The sequence below is a fragment of the Oncorhynchus masou genome, chromosome 6 (genome assembly GCF_036934945.1).
Source record: "Oncorhynchus masou masou isolate Uvic2021 chromosome 6, UVic_Omas_1.1, whole genome shotgun sequence".
Lineage (NCBI taxonomy): Eukaryota > Metazoa > Chordata > Actinopteri > Salmoniformes > Salmonidae > Oncorhynchus > Oncorhynchus masou.
The window spans coordinates 5,582,878-5,602,906 of record NC_088217.1 but is presented as its reverse complement, the minus strand read 5'-3'; the positions used below and the strand labels follow the sequence as shown (position 1 = coordinate 5,602,906).

General features: G+C 40.8%; 1 protein-coding gene across 1 annotated transcript in view; it reads left to right on the top strand.

Annotated features, from left to right (window-relative positions):
- The window catches only part of slc6a1b (solute carrier family 6 member 1b), a 42,519-nt gene extending 28,765 nt beyond the window's left edge, over positions 1–13,754 (top strand). The window contains exons 14-15 of the mRNA XM_064967449.1: positions 3,209–3,376; positions 10,050–13,754. Coding sequence (XP_064823521.1) covers positions 3,209–3,376; positions 10,050–10,166 — 285 coding nt within the window. The 3' untranslated portion in view covers positions 10,167–13,754. The remainder of the gene's footprint in view (positions 1–3,208; positions 3,377–10,049) is intronic.
- The last annotated feature ends 6,275 nt before the right edge of the window (positions 13,755–20,029 follow it).

The window sequence follows — 20,029 nt, the reverse complement described above, 5'->3', positions numbered from 1 at the left end:
CTCCTTCTCTCTCTCCCTCCCCCTCTCCCTCCTTCTCTCTCTCCCTCCCCCTTCTCTATCTTCCTTTCTCTCTTCCTCCCCCCTCTCTCCTTCGCTCTATATCTCCTCCCCTGTCTCTGTCTTTCTTCTGTCTTCCCTCTCAAAGCATAGCACTACAAATCAATGTAAATTCATGAATTTTGGCCAACTACCACACTGAATACAGCTGTCTGTCTGGTGTTATTGTATGGAGGGCTTTTAATGCCCTCCATACAATTTTTTTATTTGGCCCCCATTTTCCTGTAGTCCACGATCACCTGCCAGATCTCTGACTTCCGCCCTATAGGCTGTCTCATCGTCATTGGTAATGAGGCCCACCACCGTCGGGTCATTGGCACACTTAATGATGGTGATGGAGTCGTGTGTGGCCACGCAGTCATGGGTGAACAGGGAGTACAGGAAGGGACTAAGCACGCACACCTGAGGGGCCCCCGTGTTGAGGGTCAGCGTGTCGGATGTGTTGTTGCCTACCCTCAGCACCTGGGGCAGCCCGTCAGGAAGTCCAGGATCCAGTTGCAGAGGGAGGTGTTCAGTCCCAGGGTCCTTAGCTTAGTGATGAGCTTTGTGGGCACTATGGTGTTGAACGCTGAGCTGTAGTCAATGAAGAGCATTCTCAAGTAGGTTTTTCTTTTGTCCAGGTGGGAAAGGGCAGTGTGAAGTGAAATTGAGATTGAGTCATCGGTGGATCTGTTTGGGCGGTATGCAAATCGGTGTGGGTCTAAGGTTTCTGGGATGATGGTATTGATGTGAGTCATGATCAGCCTTTCAAAGCATTTCATGGCTGCAGACGTGAGTGCTACAGGGCGATAGTCATTTAGACAGGTTACCTTAGTGTTCTTGGGCACAGGGACTATGGTGGTCTGCTTGAAACATGTTGGTATTACAGACTCAGACAGGGAGAGGTTTTAATGTCAGTGAAAATACTTGCCAGTTGGTCAGCGCATGCTCTGAGTATGCGTGCTGGTAACCAGTCTGGCTCTGCGGTCTTGTGAATGTTAAAACCTCTTAATCACATTGGCTACAGAGAGCGTCATCACACAGTCGTCCAGAACAGCTGATGCTCTCATGCATGGTTCTGTGTTGCTTGCCTCGAAGCGAGCATGCAAGGCATTTAGCTCGTCCGGTAGGCTCATGTCACTGGGCAACTCAAGGCTGAGTTTCCCTTTGTAATATGTGATAGTTTGCAAGCCCTGCCACATCCGACGAGCATCAGAGCTGGTGTAGTAGTAGGATTCGATCTCCGTCCTTTATTGAAGCTTTGCCTGTTTGATGGTTCCTCGGAGGGTGTAGCAGGATTTCTTATGAGCGTCCGGATTAGTGTCCCGCTCCTTGTAAGAGGAAGCTCTACCCTTTAGCTCAGTTGCGGATGTTGCCTGTAAACCATGGCTTCTGGTTGGGATATGTACGTACGGTCACTGTGGGAACAACGTCGTCGATGCACTTATTAATGAAGCCGATGACTGATGTGGTGAACTCCTCAATGTTATCAGATGAATCCATTCTGTGCGAAACAGTCCTGTAGCCTAGCATACGCTTCATCTGTATTGAGCGAGTCACTGCTACTTCCTGCTACAGTTCATCAAATCAAAATCAAATCAAATTTATTTATGAAGCCCTTCTTAGATCAGCTGATATCTCAAAGTGCTGTACAGAAACCCAGCCTAAATGAGCAAAACCAAGAGAGGTACCAAATGTTCATAGATGACCAGCAGGGTCAAATAATAATAATCACAGTGGATGTCGAGGGTGCGACAGGTCAACACCTCAGGAGTAAACGTCAGTTGGCTTTTCATAGCAGATCATTTAGAGTATCTCTACCGCTCCTGCTGTCTCTAGAGAGTTGAAAACAGCAGGTCTGGGACAGGTAGCACGTCTGGTGAACAGGTCAGGGCTCCATAGCCGATCATTCAGAGTATCTCTACCGCTCCTGCTGTCTCTAGAGAGTTGAAAACAGCAGGTCTGGGTCAGATAGCACGTGAACTGGTCAGGGTTCCATAGCCACTGGAAGAACAGTTGAAACTAGTTAGATTTGTCAAATGGACGGTGAGCTTTGTATACATCTCTGTGTGTGGAGTGAAGGGGATCTAGAGTTTTTTTCACCTGGTAGAAATGAGGTAAAACGAATTTCAGTTTTCCTGCATTAAAATCACGGTCCACTATGGGCGCCGCCTCTCTGTGATTATTTTCTTCTTTGCTTATGGCCCAATAAAAGCTCATTGAATGTGGTCTTAGTGCATCGGTTTGTGGTGGTTAATAGACAGCTAAGAATATTATAGATACATTTTTTTCATAAATGGTTTACAGCTCATCGTGAGGTATTCTAACTCAGGCGAGGGGAACTTCAATTACTTCCGTAATATTAGAGATGGTGCACCAGCTGTTGTTAACAGAGAGACACACATCACCACCCCAGCTGCCGTTCTGTCCGACGTATAGAGAAAAAACACAGCTCGATTTTGGTTTGTGTCTGGGATGTAACCAGGTCGATTGATTGATTTGAATTTAGTAGATCATTTAAAATACGAGGATACATGAACAATATAGAGGACAATAAACACAATAAAGCACTAAGGCTTCCTGGGATGTAACCAGGTCGATTGATTGATTTGAATTTAGTAGATCATTTAAAATACGAGGATACATGAACAATATAGAGGACAATAAACACAATAAAGCACTAAGGCTTCCTGGGATGTAACCAGGTCGATTGATTGATTTGAATTTAGTAGATCATTTAAAATACGAGGATACATGAACAATATAGAGGACAATAAACACAATAAAGCACTAAGGCTTCCTGGGATGTAACCAGGTCGATTGATTGATTTGAATTTAGTAGATCATTTAAAATACGAGGATACATGAACAATATAGAGGACAATAAACACAATAAAGCACTAAGGCTTCCTGGGATGTAACCAGGTCGATTGATTGATTTGAATTTAGTAGATCATTTAAAATACGAGGATACATAAACAATATAGAGGACAATAAACATAACAAAGCACTAAGGCTTCCTGGGATGTAACCAGGTCGATTGATTGATTTGAATTTAGTAGATCATTTAAAATACGAGGATATATGAACAATATAGAGGACAATAAACCTAATAAAGCACTAAGGCTTCCGTTGTTTTGTGACCAGGTTGTTCTTCTGTCTTCTCTTCCAGGGAGTGTTCCTGTTCAGTGCTGTCCAGATGGTTCCTCTCACCATGAACAACTACGTGTTCCCGGCCTGGGGACAGGGAGTAGGCTGGTGCATGGCGTTGTCCTCCATGCTCCTGATACCTGGCTACATGATCTATATGTTCCTCAACCTCAAGGGGGATTACAAAGAGGTAACACATCACCTTCTGTCTACCTCAGATGCTGACAATCACTATATATATATATTGTATTGATTATGGATCCCCATTAGTTCCTGCCAAGGCAGCAGCTACTCTTCCTGGGGTTTAATATGGAGCCCCATTAGTTCCTGCCAAGGCAGCAGCTACTCTTCCTGGGCTTTATTATGGATCCCCATTAGTTCCTGCCAAGGCAGCAGCTACTCTTCCTGGGCTTTATTATGGATCCCCATTAGTTCCTGCCAAGGCAGCAGCTACTCTTCCTGGGGTTTATTATGGATCCCCATTAGTTCCTGCCAAGGCAGCAGCTACTCTTCCTGGGGTTTATTATGGATCCCCATTAGTTCCTGCCAAGGCAGCAGCTACTCTTCCTGGGGTTTATTATGGATCCCCATTAGTTCCTGCCGAGGCAGCAGCTACTCTTCCTGGGGTTTATTATGGATCCCCATTAGTTCCTGACAAGGCAGCAGCTACTCTTCCTGGGGTTTATTATGGATCCCCATTAGTTCCTGCCGAGGCAGCAGCTACTCTTCCTGGGGTTTATTATGGATCCCCATTAGTTCCTGCCAAGGCAGCAGCTACTCTTCCTGGGCTTTATTATGGATCCCCATTAGTTCCTGCCAAGGCAGCAGCTATTCTTCCTGGGGTTTATTATGGATCCCCATTAGCTCCTGCCAAAGCAGCAGCTACTCTTCCTGGGGTTTATTATGGATCCCCATTAGTTCCTGCCACAGCAGCAGCTACTCTTCCTGGGGTTTATTATGGATCCCCATTAGTTCCTGCCAAGGCAGCAGCTACTCTTTCTGGGGTTTATTATGGATCCCCATTAGTTCCTGCCAAGGCAGCAGCTACTCTTCCTGGGGTTTATTACAGATCCCCATTAGTTCCTGCCAAGGCAGCAGCTACTCTTCCTGGGCTTTATTATGGATCCCCATTAGTTTCTGCCAAGGCAGCAGCTACTCTTCCTGTGGTTTATTATGGATCCCCATTAGTTCCTGCCAAGGCAGCAGCTACTCTTCCTGTGGTTTATTACGGATCCCCATTAGTTCCTGCCAAGGCAGCAGCTACTCTTCCTGGGGTTTATTATGGAGCCCCATTAGTTCCTGCCAAGGCAGCAGCTACTCTTCCTGGGGTTTAATATGGATCCCCATTAGTTCCTGCCACGGCAGCAGCTACTCTTCCTGGTGTTTATTATGGATCCCCTTTAGTTCCTGCCAAGGCAGCAGCTGCTCTTCCTGGGGTTTATTATGGATCCCCATTAGTTCCTGCCGAGGCAGCAGCTACTCTTCCTGGTGTTTATTATGGATCCCCATTAGTTCCTGCCAAGGCAGCAGCTACTCTTCCTGGGTTAATATGGATCCCCATTAGTTCCTGCCAAGGCAGCAGCTACTCTTCCTGGGTTAATATGGATCCCCATTAGTTCCTGCCAAGGCAGCAGCTACTCTTCCTGGGGTTTAATATGGATCCCCATTAGTTCCTGCCAAGGCAACAGTTACTCTTCCTGGGCTTTATTATGGATCCCCATTAGTTCCTGCCAAGGCAACAGTTACTCTTCCTGGGGTTTATTATGGATCTTCATTAGTTCCTGCCAAAGCAGCAGCTCAGGCCACTGCTCTACTACCACAGATCTACAATACAAAATCCATGTTGACGTGTGTGTAGAGTGCGTGTGTTAGCATGGGTATGTGTTAGCATGGGTATGTGTTAGCATGGGTATGTGTTAGCATGGGTATGTGTTAGCATGGGTATGTGTCTGTGTTTGTGTCTCTTCACAGTCCCCGCTGTTCCATAAGGTGTATTTTTATCTGTTTTTATAAATCTGATTGTACTGCTTGCATGAGTTACTTTATGTGGTCATGGCTCTATGTAGTACTGTGCACCTCCCATAGTCTTTTCTGGACTTGGAAACTGTGAAGAGACATTACATTTACATTACATTTAAGTCATTTAGCAGACGCTCTTATCCAGAGCGACTTACAAATTGGTGAATTCACCTTCTGACATCCAGTGGAACAGCCACTTTACAATAGTGCATCTAAATCATTTAAGGGGGGGGGGATGAGAAGGATTACTTATCCTATCCTAGGTATTCCTTGAAGAGGTGGGGTTTCAGGTGTCTCCGGAAGGTGGTGATTGACTCCGCTGTCCTGGCATGTCTTGTGGGATATGCATGGGTGTTCGAGCTGTGTGCCAGTAGTTTGGATTCATTAATACTTGTATTTGTGAGAGGTATTGACATGTTGAATGCACCGAGCTGTCTGTTTAATCTCTCCTCCACTTTGAGCCATGTGAGATTGACATGCATATTATTAATATTAGCTCTCTGTGTACATTTAAGGGCCAGCCGTGCTGCCCTGTTCTGAGACAAGTGTAAAGTCCCTCTTTGTGGCACCAGACCACACAACTGGACAATAGTCCAGGTGTGACAAAACTAGGGCCTGTAGAACCTGCCTTGTTGATAGTGTTGTTAAGAAGGTAGAAACTAGGGCCTGTAGGACCTGCCTTGTTGATAGTGCTGTTAAGAAGGTAGAGCAGTGTTTTATTATGGACAGACTTCTCCCCATCTAAGCTACTGTTTTATCAATATGTTTTGACCATGACAGTTTACAATCCAGGGTTACTCCAAGCAGTTTAGTTACCTCAGTTTGCTCAATTTCCACATTAATCATTACAAGATTTAGTTGAGGTTTAGGGTTTAATGAATGAATAGTCCCAAATTCAATGCTTTTAGTTTTTGAAATATTTAGAACAAGTGCATTTCTTGCCACCCACTCTGAAACTAACAGCAGCTCTTTGTTAAGCGTTGCAGTCATTTTAGTCTCTGTAGTAGCTGACGTGTATAGTGTTGAGTTATCCACATACATAAAAATTCTGCTTTTATTCAAAGCCAGTGGCTTTAACCGGAAGTGATGTAACTTTTAGTTGTCATTAGTAAAGATTTTTAAAAAGAGACACTTTTATCCAAATCAATTTTGTCATGCATACATTTTTTTGTATTTCGCATGGATGCTAGGCTACAGGACTGTTTCGCTAGCACAGAATGGCATGGAATGTGTCCCTGGATTCGAACCCACTATCCTGGCATTACAAGAGCTCACATACTTTATATTCAGAGTCATGGAGTGGCCATTTTGTGTCCACAAAACAGCTCAGCCCTCACAAATCCAAAAAAGCTTCCCAAAATAACCATAACATGTGATTCTGAAAGAGATCCGGCTCGAAGGACCAATGGCCTGCAGCAGAGTTTGGATTTTGTAGTATTTTAAGTCGATGGGAAGGCACTTAATCCAAAAACAAGTTTGGAATATTGCTGCTGGCGATTACTGTTTTTATCTTAATCTGCATAAATAATCGTCGCCTTCTCACAGACATAATAAAAGCCAAGTTTGAGGACAGCAAATGTTTCCCATTATGGCTTGAGCGTTATGTCTTGAGCATGACATTAGACTTGGACATATACAGGGCCTTCTTCAATTATTCAAACCCCTTGACTTATTCCATGTTTTGTAGTGTTACAGCTTGAATTCAACATGTATTAAATATCTTGTTTTTTTTCCCTTCACCCATCTACACACAATACCCCACATGGACAAATGGAAAACATGTTTAGAAATGTCAGCACATTTATTGAAAATGAAATACAGAAATATCTCATTTACATAAGTATTCACACCCCTGAGTCAATAATTTAAAGAAACACTTTTGGCCAGAGATGACAGATGTGACTCTTTCTGGGTAATCTCTAAGAGCTTCCTACTCCCTTTGCCCATTATTCTTTTTCAAAATTCTTGGATTTTGATCATTGACGTTTTCAGGTCTTGCCAAAAAATACCCCATAATGACAAAGCAAAAACAGGTTTAGAAATTTTCGCAAATTTATACAAAATAAAAAAACTGAAATCACATTTACATAAGTATTCAGACCCTTTACTCAGTAATTTGTTGAAGCACCTTTGGCAGCGATTACAGCCACGAGTCTTCTTGGGTATGACGCTACAAGCTTTGCACACCTGTATTTGGGGAGTTTCTCCCATTCTGCTCTGTCAGGTTTGATGGCAAGCGTCACTGCACAGCTATTTTCAGACCAGAGAATCTTTTTTTTGGTACCCTTCCCAGATCTGTGCCTCAACACAATCCTGTCTCGGAGCTCTACGGACAACTCCTTCAACCTCATGGTTTGGTCTTTGCTCTGACATGCGCTATCAACTGTGGGTCCTTATAGAGACAGATGTGTGCCTTTCCAAACCATGTCCAATCAATTGAATTGACCAAAGGTGGACTCCAACCACGTTGTAGAAACATCTCAATGATGATCAATGGGAAACAGGATGCACCTGAGATCAATTTAGTCTCATAGCAAAAGGGTCTGAATACTTATGTAAATAAGGTCTTTACATTACATTTAAGTCATTTAGCAGACGCTCTTATCTTTACGTTTTTTTATTTGAAATACATTTACAAAAATGTCTAAAAACCTGTTTTCGCTTTGTCATTATGGGGTATAGTGTGCAGATGGATGAGGAAAAGATTATTTCATCCATTTAGAATAAGCCTGAAACATTACAAAATGTGGAAAGAGTCAAGGGGTCTGAATACTTTCCGAATGCACCGTTGAAATAGACAGAATTAAACATAGCGAAATAGACATAGAAATTGACATCGAAATAGATATTGACATAGAAATAGACAGAAATAGACATAGAAATCGACATAGAAATAGACAGAAATAAACATTGACATAGGAATAGACAGAGAAATAGACAGAAATAGACATAGAAATAGACCGAGAAATAGACAGAGAAATAGACATAGAAATAGACAGAGAAATAGACAGAGAAATAGACAGAGAAATAGACAGAGAAATAGACAGAAATAAACATTTACATAGGAATAGACAGAAATAAACATTGCCATAGGAATAGACAGAGAAATAGACTGAGAAGGTGAATTCACCAATTTGTAAGTCGCTCTGGATAAGAGCGTCTGCTAAATGACTTAAATGTAAATGTAAACATTGACATAGGAACAGACAGAGAAATAGACAGAAATAAACATTGACATAGGAATAGACAGAGAAATAGACAGAGAAATAGACAGAAATAGACATAGAAATAGAAATAGAATTAGACATAGAAATAGACAGAAATAAACATTGACATAGGAACAGACAGAGAAATAGACAGAAATAAACATTGACATAGGAATAGACAGAGAAATAGACAGAGAAATAGACAGAGAAATATACATAGAAATAGACATAGAATTAGACATAGAAATAGACAGAAATAAACATTGACATAGGAACAGACAGAGAAATAGACAGAAATAAACATTGACATAGGAATAGACAGAAATAGACAGAAATAGACAGAGAAATAGACAGAAATAGACATAGAATTAGACATAGAATTAGACATAGACATAGACAGAAATAAACATTGACATAGGAATAGACAGAGAAATAGACAGAAATAGACATAGACATAGACAGAAATAAACATTGATATAGGAACAGACAGAGAAATAGACAGAAATAAACATTGACATAGGAATAGACAGAAATAAACATTGACATAGGAACAGACAGAGAAATAGACAGAGAAATAGACTGAGAAATATACATAGAAATAGACATAGAATTATACATAGAAATAGACAGAAATATACATAGAAATAAACATAGCTATATAAATAGTCATAGAGAAATAGACAGGGAAATCGACAGACAGGGAAATACACATGGAAAAATAGACAGAGAAATAGACATAGATATAGAAATAGACATGTAGACATAGACAGAGAGAAATAGACATAAACAGAGACATAGACAGACATAGAGTAAGAGACATAGACAGACAGATAGACATAGACATAGATGTTCAGTTGAAAAAGGTCACAGAGAGGAGTATGAGGCCGGTCAGTCACGTGATCACTGTTCAGCTGCAGCTTGCAGTGAAAGGCTGATCAGCCCCTTTTGTGTCAGTCAGTGGAGTCTTGTGATTGCCTAAATTGTAGCAATCAGTTCACTTGATTAGTATGTGTCAAACAACAGATGGAAGTAGGTTCTCGCAGACACTGAGACAGCTAGCTATCTAGTGCATCATGATACAATGTATAGCATAATAACAAGATATTTGATGGTGGCAATGTGAAAGCTGAATTTACTGCAGTGGGCTAAATCAGGGTCACGCAGAGTGTTTCTTGGTAGTCCTAAACAAATCTACACATGGTTTATGTGCCTAAAAAAAAGAAGATGATACCTGTACCATGTCAGATACAGAGTTGAAATGTATTCAATTTTGGAGCGTGCCTCCCAATATTACACTTTATATACATCACAGAAAGCTGAAATATAACAACACCGTTTGACATAGAAACACTGGATTTTTTGCGTCTTTTTTGGAAATCGTTTTTCTTCCTTATTAAATTCTGGGAAAAAAATATGAATAACATTCCACCCATGAGGCCACTAGATAATTTGACTGCAGGAAAGAGCTACAAATGTCAACAAGCAGACTGAATGTTTTGTTGTTGTTGAAGTGTATCGTTTCTTTTGCAGCGTTTGCAGACGGCGTGGCAACGTTGTCACTTGACAATGTGAAAGCCTAAAGAATCCAGCACAACGGGCGTTTAAAAAAAAAATGTATCGTTCTCTCGCACATTGCAGCGTCTGCGGATAATGATCCAGCCCCCGATGATGGTGAAAGGAGAACGCCAGGAGAACGGCCCTGAGCAGACTGCAGCGGAAGCAGAGAACCTGGCCACTGAAGAGGCTTACATCTAAACCTTGTTACATCCTAAACCCTCGAGGCAAACTCTCTGCAGAAAACAACGTAATCAAGGTGAAACGCAACCAAGGGATTCGTCTCAAATGGCACACAATTACCTATGTAGTTACACTACTTTTGACCAGGGCCAATATAGATAAGTGTTTCATATAGGTACTAGTCCTTCTGGGCCCTGGTCAAATGGTACCCTATTCCCTATGGGCCCTGGTCAAATGGTACCCTATTCCCTCTGGGCCCTGGTCAAATGGTACCCTATTCCCTATGGGCCCTGGTCAAATGGTACCCTAGTCCCTCTGGGCCCTGGTCAAATGGTACCCTATTCCCTCTGGGCCCTGGTCAAATGGTACCCTATTCCCTCTGGGCCCTGGTCAAATGGAACCCTATTCCCTCTGGGTCCTGGTCAAATGGTACCCTAGTCTCTCTGGGCCCTGGTCAAATAGTACCCTATTCCCTCTGGGCCCTGGTCAAATGGTACCCTAGTCCCTCTGGGCCCTGGTCAAATGGTACCCTATTGCCTCTGGGCCCTGGTCAAATGGTACCCTAGTCCCTCTGGGCCCTGGTCAAATGGTACCCTATTCCCTCTGGGCCCTGGTCAAATGGTACCCTATTCCCTCTGGGCCCTGGTCAAATGGTACCCTATTCCCTCTGGGCCCTGGTCAAATGGAACCCTATTCCCTCTGGGCCCTGGTCAAATGGTACCCTAGTCCCTCTGGGCCCTGGTCAAATGGTACCCTAGTCCCTCTGGGCCCTGGTCAAATGGTACCCTATTCCCTCTGGGCCCTGGTCAAATGGTACCCTATTCCCTCTGGGCCCTGGTCAAATGGTACCCTAGTCCCTCTGGGCCCTGGTCAAATGGTACCCTAGTCCCTCTGGGCCCTGGTCAAATGGAACCCTAGTCCCTATGGGCCCTGGTCAAATGGCACTACATAGGGAAAAGTGTTCTATTTGAGATGCAAAAACAAAAAAGACTTCGATGTCTGATATCTAATCACCTACCTCCAGGGGAAACACGTGACCAACCTGATTACTATTTTGTTTTCTTTTTTCTTTTCTTTTTTTAAAATTTATTTTCTTTTTGTTGGTTTGTAAAAAAAAAAAGGAGTAAAACAGAAAGAAGAAAGGTAAAGTAGATTAACTAGCCAGATCAGAATGAAGAAAGGCTATGTTACAGGACATGCATGATGTTATTGTCAACGGTTCTATTTCATATGCAAAACATTTTAGTCTTTTCTGAAATTATTACCTAGAAAATTACTGTAATTTGAATTATAATTTAAATTTTGGAGGCCCAATATGATTCAACACTACTGTGCTAATTTAAGATATTTACTTAAATTAATCTATTAAAAATACAAGTATTGTAAAAAGGTGATATATAGATTATAATTCATATGTGTTTGTATTTTAAAAGAAATATAGAAAAAGGAATGGAATGTGTTACAGAAAGTAGTGAAATGAATGCAAGATGAAAGATGCATAGTGGAATTGAATATTGACCGATTATAAGCAATGACCATTACGGAAAAGTGCAACCTGAAAGGCCAAATCTACATATCTATGTATATAATATTATCACTGTTTTCCAAGATCCGGCCATTTTTACCCCTTACTTATTTTCCCGGAGCAACCATTTGAAAAGCACAAAGGCCAGTGTGGATCTCAAAGCTTCCCATTCGGTATGACTATTACAAAATGCAGATTAACATTATCGTACCAGAGACTGTTACAATTGTATCTTTGTTTTCTAAAGAACAATAACTTTTTTTTTCTTCTTTTTTTTAAAGAATCATTTTGTAGGATGTGTTCTATGTAAAGAGTGAGATGGACCAAAATCATACACATGTCTATAAAAAAACAAACACGATTACCAACCTATTGACATGAGACATATCCCTCCCATCCCGTCAATCCAGATAACACAGTACTATTAGCATTATTATCACAGAAGTAGCATTTGAGCAGTGACTGCATGACAATTCCTTCTAACAATCCAGAGATACTGTTTAACTTCCAACTTGTTTCCCACATTAGTCCAGACCTCAGGAACAGTCGTGAAAAGTGACCAAAATATCTGATGAAACTACTGAGATGATAGCCAGTCGTCTGTTGTTAGTCAATCATTCTAGTCCTAGTCTGACTGTGCAGGTTTCCTATGAAGCGTTATAGATGGACCACAACCTACCCTGGTCCGAAAACACAGGCCAATATTACTACTGAAATTATACTTTTCTTTTTCTTTTTTTGAAAAAGGAAACATTAATTATCAAGTTGTTTTTCAATAAATAAACATATATAGTATCAATCAAAAATTTGCACACATCTACTCATTCAAAGGTTTTCTTTATTTTTTACATTGTATAATAATAGTGAAGACATCAAAACTATGAAGTAACACATATGGAATCATGTAGTAACCAAACTGAGATGATTTGGGAGGAGTTTGACCACGGAGTGAAGGAAAAGAAGCCAACAAGTGCTCAGCATATGTGGGAACTTCAAGAAGGTTGGAAAATCATTCCAGGTGAAATTGGTTGAGAGAATGCCAAGGCGAAGGGTGACTGCTTATATATTTGTTTAACACTTTTTTGGTTACTTTTTTTGGTTACTACATGATTCCATATGTGTTATTTCATAGTGTTGATGTCTTCACTTTTATTCTACAATGTAGAAAATAGTCAAATAAAGAAAAAACCCTGAAATGAGTAGATTTGTCCAAACTGTTGATTAGTACTGTATATATACATATACATATACAGTGGGGCAAATGCAAATAATTAGTTAAAATTCATTCAATGTGATTTTCTGGATTTTTGTTTTAGATTCCGTCTCTCACAATTGTAGTGTACCTATGATAAAAAAAATTACAGACCTCTACGTGCTTTGTAAGTAGAAAAACCTGCAAAATCGGCAGTGTATCAAATACTTGTTCTCCCCACTGTGTAGACCGATTAGTACTGTATATATACATATACATATATAGACCGATTATATAGTAATCCAAACAAATTATCAAAGTTGTATTTCTATAAATATTAAACTAATTTGTTTCCATGGCAGCGACAAATGACAAGGATCTGGTTTAAATGAGTCATTTTAGTCTCTGCAAAGAATATAAAACTAAAATGTGCAATGAATTAAGGTTCCCATTAATTTTGTATAAAGTTACTGCAGTTTTCTGTCTTAAATGATGTTGTAAAACTCTACTGTGTTATACATGTAACTGTGAATGTCCAGATGAGTTTTTTTTGTCTAAATGTTGAAAAAAATCTGCTATTATTTGCTGTTTTCTGCAATAATAGGATTATTTCAGAAACTAAAGCACATATATCTTATATTATATATATCTTTCTGAAATGTAAAAAAAAATAATAGATGGCAATAACAATAATAGTAGAATAATTAAATCATAGATACACTTGTCTAGTCAAAGAATCTTGTTTTGTATATTTCTACCAGTCTCATGGGCCTAATGTAAAATATTCTATGTACAATATATAATACATGTCGTTAGATGGTGTTATATGAAAAAGCATGATTGCCATATATGTTATCTGCAGAAGTAAATAAAGAACTATAGATTATAACGTCTGCTTTCATCATGTATATTTTTTTTATGGGGGAAATATTTGTATTTAATATATATATATATATATATATATATATATATATATATATATATATATATATATATTTATACAGATGAATTATTTCAAACAAATGTATTTAAATCAGATTTTAAATTTTATTAGATGTAGTATTACAAAGAGTAAGTAGATACAGTGTTATAAATCAGTAAAGGGATATTATGGCATGACACTGAGAGTAAGTAGATACAGTGTTTTATAAAGGTTAGTGGTTAGGTTAGTGCAGGAGCTATGTTATGTACTGTAACAGGTTAGTGCAGGAGGTATGTTATGTACTGTAACAGGTTAGTGCAGGAGGTAGATTATGTACTGTAACAGGTTAGAGCAGGAGGTAGATTATGTACTGTAACAGGTTAGAGCAGGAGGTATATTATGTACTGTAACAGGTTAATGCAGGAGGTAGATTATGTACTGTAACAGGTTAGTACAGGATGTACTGTAACAGGTTAGTGCAGGAGGTAGATTATGTACTGTAACAGGTTAGAGCAGGAGGTAGATTATGTACTGTAACAGGTTAGTGCAGGAGGTAGATTATGTACTGTAACAGGTTAGAGCAGGAGGTAGATTATGTACTGTAACAGGTTAGAGCAGGAGGTAGATTATGTACTGTAACAGGTTAGAGCAGGAGGTAGATTATGTACTGTAACAGGTTAGAGCAGGAGGTAGATTATGTACTGTAACAGGTTAATGCAGGAGGTAGATTATGTACTGTAACAGGTTAATGCAGGAGGTAGATTATGTACTGTAACAGGTTAGAGCAGGAGGTTGAGTATGTACTGTAACAGGTTAGTGCAGGAGGTAGATTATGTACTGTAACAGGTTAATGCAGGAGGTAGATTATGTACTGTAACAGGTTAATGCAGGAGGTATATTATGTACTGTAACAGGTTAATGCAGGAGGTAGATTATGTACTGTAACAGGTTAATGCATGAGGTAGATTATGTACTGTAACAGGTTAATGCAGGAGGTAGATTATGTACTGTAACAGGTTAATGCAGGAGGTATGTTATGTACTGTAACAGGTTAGTGCAGGAGGTAGATTATGTACTGTAACAGGTTAGAGCAGGAGGTAGATTATGTACTGTAACAGGTTAGAGCAGGAGGTAGATTATGTACTGTAACAGGTTAATGCAGGAGGTAGATTATGTACTGTAACAGGTTAATGCAGGAGGTAGATTATGTACTGTAACAGGTTAGAGCAGGAGGTTGAGTATGTACTGTAACAGGTTAGTGCAGGAGGTATGTTATGTACTGTAACAGGTTAGTGCAGGAGGTATGTTATGTACTGTAACAGGTTAGTGCAGGAGGTAGATTATGTACTGTAACAGGTTAATGCAGGAGGTAGATTATGTACTGTAACAGGTTAGTGCAGGAGGTATGTTATGTACTGTAACAGGTTAGTGCAGGAGGTAGATTATGTACTGTAACAGGTTAATGCAGGAGGTAGATTATGTACTGTAACAGGTTAGTGCAGGAGGTAGATTATGTACTGTAACAGGTTATTGCAGGAGGTAGATTATGTACTGTAACAGGTGTCACGGATACAAGTATCCTGTGTGTGTATTTCTTTTCTCTCCTTCTCTCACAGGTGGCAATCATCATTCCCCAATCAGTCATCAATCAGTCACTAATCAGAAGACACCCCCCCCCCTTCTCTTGGTTTAAAAACCCTGTCAGTTGTTTTCTCATGAGCTCCATCTCTCTGTCAATCTCACTGGTCTTGTTTTCACTACTAAATGTCACTTTGTCCCCACCTGTGAGTATTTTTTTTGTGATGTTGTTTGATGGTGGGAAAAGGGGGAACCAAGACAAGTCGCCCATGGGCATACACTACCCGTAGGTAAACGTTGTACCTGTGAGTATTGTTTTTGTTATGTTGTTTGATGGTGGGAAAAGGGGGAACCAAGACAAGTCGCCCATGGGCATACACTACCCGTAGGTAAACGTTGTACCTGTGAGTATTGTTTTTGTTATGTTGTTTGATGGTGGGAAAAGGGGGAACCAAGACAAGTCGCCCATGGGCATACACTACCCGTAGGTAAACGTTGTTTAAATACACCAGTTAGAACTGGGCGGACCACCCACTGTATTTTTGGATAGTTAGTTAGCTGTATTGAAGTAGGCTAGGCTAGCTAAGGGGTATTTTTGGATATTTGTTTCTTTCCTTGTGTCCAGCTCAGCCCCTTTTCCTGCCCCCCCCCCCCCCCCCTTACTGTGTGTATGCAAATAAACCCTGAGTGTTTGACGGTAGATATTAGTTGTCTGTGGTTATTTCGTTCTCACTGTTACTTTGTCACTATTACACTTTGCATGAGTTATGTTACGGGTCTCGATTACCATCCCCCCCCCCCTAGAATGTCGGGCCAAAGGGATTCGTAACACAGGTTAGTGCAGGAGGAAGATTATGTACTGTAACAGGTTAGTACAAGAGGTATGTTATGTACTGTAACATGTTAGTGCAGGAGGTAGATTATGTACTGTAACAGGTTAGTGCAGGAGGTAGATTATGTACTGTAACAGGTTAGTGCAGGAGGTAGATTATGCACTGTAACAGGTTAGAGCAGGAGGTATGTTATGTACTGTAACAGGTTAATGCAGGAGGTATGTTATGTACTGTAACACGTTAGTGCAGGAGGTTTTTATATACAGTACCAGTCAAAAGTGTTAGAACACCTACTCATTCAAAGGTTTTTCTTTATTTTACTATTTTCTACGTTGTATAATAATAGTGAAGGCATCAAAACTACAAAATAACACATATGGAATCATGTAGTAACCAAAAAAGTGCTAAACAAATCTAAATATATTTTATATTTGAGATTCTTCTAAGTAGCCTCCCTTTGCCTTGATGACCACTTTGCACACTGTTGGCATTCTCTCAACCAGCTTTTCATGAAGTAGTCACCTGGAATGCAATTCAATTAACAGGTGTGCCTTAAGTTAATTGTTTTCCTTCTTAATGCATTTGAGCCTATCAGCTGTGTTGTGACAAAGTATGGGTGGCATACAGAAGATAGCCTTATTTGGTAAAAGACCCAAGTCCATATTATGGCAAGAACAGCTCATATAAGCAAAGAGAAACGACAGTCCATCATTACTCTAAGACATGAAGGTCAGTCAATACGGAACATTTCAAGAACTTTTAAAATTTCTTCAAGTGCAGTAGCAAAAACCATCAAGCGCTATGATGAAACTGGCTCATGAGGACCACCACAGGAAAGGAAGACCCAGAGTTACCTCTGCTGCAGAGGATAAGTTCATTAGAGTTTACTGCACCTAATATTGCAGCCCAAATAAATGCTTCACAATGTTCAAGTAACAGACACATCTCAACATCAACTGTTCAGAGGAGACTGTGTGAATCAGGCCTTCATGGTCGAATTGCTACAAAGAAACCACTACTAGAGGACACCAATAAGAGTCTTGCTTGGGCCAAGAAACATGAGCAATGGACATTAAAACAATGGAAATCTGTCCTTTGGTCTGGAGTCCAAATTTGAGGTGTTTGGTTCCAACCACTGTGTCTTTGTGAGACACAGAGTAGGTGAACGGATGATCTCTGCATGTGTATTTCCCCCCGTGAAGCATGGAGGAGGAGGTGTTCTGGTGCTTTGCTGGTGACACTGTCTGTGATTTATTTAGAATTCAAAGCACACTTAATCATCATGGCTAGCACAGCATTCTGCAGCGATACACCATCCCATCTGGTTTGGGAAGAAAAGGAAAAACCCTTGAATGAGTAGGTGTTCGAAAATGTTTTGACCGTTAGTGTAAGTCGTTAAACGTTCACAAATACACATATGAACTCTGTGGCCATGGCTAGGTTATTATAATGTAGAATGAATCAGTGATTCACAGCCTGCGGGTGCAGTCTCTTGCCAGAGTGGCCTCTGTCATCATAGCCGTTGTCCTCGTATTGGATTGGATCTCCTCACTCTGTGGTACTGTATCCTGCGTTATCAATAACCAACAGATGACAATTTGTTCAAATTATTCATAAAACATCTGGGGAGAGAGAGAGAGAGAGACAGAGAGAGAGAGAGAGAGAGAGAGAGAGAGACAGAGAGAGAGAGAGAGAGAGAGAGAGAGAGAGAGAGAGGGAAATGTCACAAAATAATCTGGTGCACGGAAACTTCACGTTACAGAGGAAATGTTGTTTTCGGTATTGCATGACTATCAGTCACTAGAACGCACAACTCTCAAATGCCAATTACTTCATGGCATTTATTAACGGATTAGCAGTCTGTAAATGCCCTGTGATGTGCAGGGTAAGAGATTGCATTGAAATTAGTCTCTGACTGGGGGGTCCAAGGCATGCAAAGCAGTGGCGGTGGATGACGCAGGCAGAGAGAGAGAGAGAGAGAGAGAGAGAGAGAGAGAGGGAGAGAGCGAGAGCGAGAGAGAAGTGAGACAGAGAGAGAGAGAGAGAGAGAGAGAGAGAGAAGTGAGACAGAGAGAGGGAGAGAGAGAGAGAGAGAGAGGGAGAGGGAGAGAGAGAGAGAGCCTCTTAGGATCCATCAGTGTAGTGACAATGACAGATTCAGTCGAGCAGAGGTAATCTGTTCCAGACTAAAGGGGCTTGCTAAATCTGTTTCCCTGCTCTCTCTGTTCTGCTCTCCTCTCGGTCCTGGCTGCCTAGCACAGTACTGTGACTCTCTCTGCTCTCCTCTGCATAACATCAACACTGGATGAAATGCTAGTAGCCCAACACGGTCCAACACGGCCCAACACGGCCCACACATCTCTTATCTGCCCTCTCCTCCTCTCCTCCGCTCTCCTCCCCTCCCCTCCCCACTCCTCTCCTCTCCTAGACCATATAACTCACAGAATATGGCCTGATTTCTTTTTAGATGTGCATGAGAGGCCGATAGTTTTTAACCTGTAAATGTGTATGTACAGTACATCTAATATGATGAACATGAACATGAATCTTTCTGATTTATTAACATGAATTAGATTTTTAGATTGAAAGAAGGCAAATGGATTTATTTGAACGGACAAGACCACACATTATATAGACATTGGCCATGTTACCCCACATACCCTGTTACCCTACATACCCTGTTACCCCACATACCCTGTTACCCCACATACCCTGTTACCCCACATACCCTGTTAACCTACATACCCTACATACCCTGTTGCCCTACAGACCCTGTTACGCTACATACCCTGTTACCCCACATACCTTGTTACCCCACATACCCTGTTAACCTACATACCCTACATACCCTGTTACCCTACAGACCCTGTTACTCTACATACCCTACTAAAGACCCTGTTACCCCACATACCCTGTTAACCTACATACCCTACATACCCTGTTACCCCACATACCCTGTTACTCTACATACCCTACTAAATACCCTGTTACCCCACATAGCCTGTTCCTCTTCATACCCTACTAAATACCCTGTTACCCCACATATCCTACTAAATACCCTGTTACCCCACATAGCCTGTTCCTCTACATACCCTACTAAAGACCCTGTTACCCCACAGACCCTGTTACCCCACAGACCCTGTTACCCCTGTTATTATTTTGTTTTGTTGTTTCACAAAGCATTGTAATGAACAGATTAAACTGACTTCCTTACAACCAAAATACACAATCTGCTCGCAGGGATACATCTCACTACAGCAATACAATGTTTAAAATGTTCTTCACGCAATCAATGAACTGTATTATATGTGTGTTTTAGCAACGATGATCACTGAGAGTCGAGAAGCAAGTTCAGGGAGTGAATACATTTAATTAATAAATGAACGAACCGTAGTACAAAAAACAAGAAACACGTACAACACACAGACATGAAAAAGAAACAGAAACAATGATGCCTGTGGAAGGAACCAATGGGAGTGACATATATATGGAAGGAACCAAAGGGAGAGACATATATAGGGAAGGAACTAAAGCGAGTGACATATATATATATAGAGAGAGAAGGAACCAATGGGAGTGACATATATATGGAAGGAACCAAAGGGAGTGACGTATATGTGGAAGGAACCAATGGGAGTGACATATATATGGAAGGAACTAAAGGGAGTGACATATATATGGAAGGAACTAAAGGGAGTGACATATATATGGAAGGAACTAAAGGGAGTGACATATATATGGAAGGAACTAAAGGGAGTGACATATATATGGAAGGAACTAAAGGGAGTGACATATATATGGAAGGAACTAAAGGGAGTGACATATATTAGG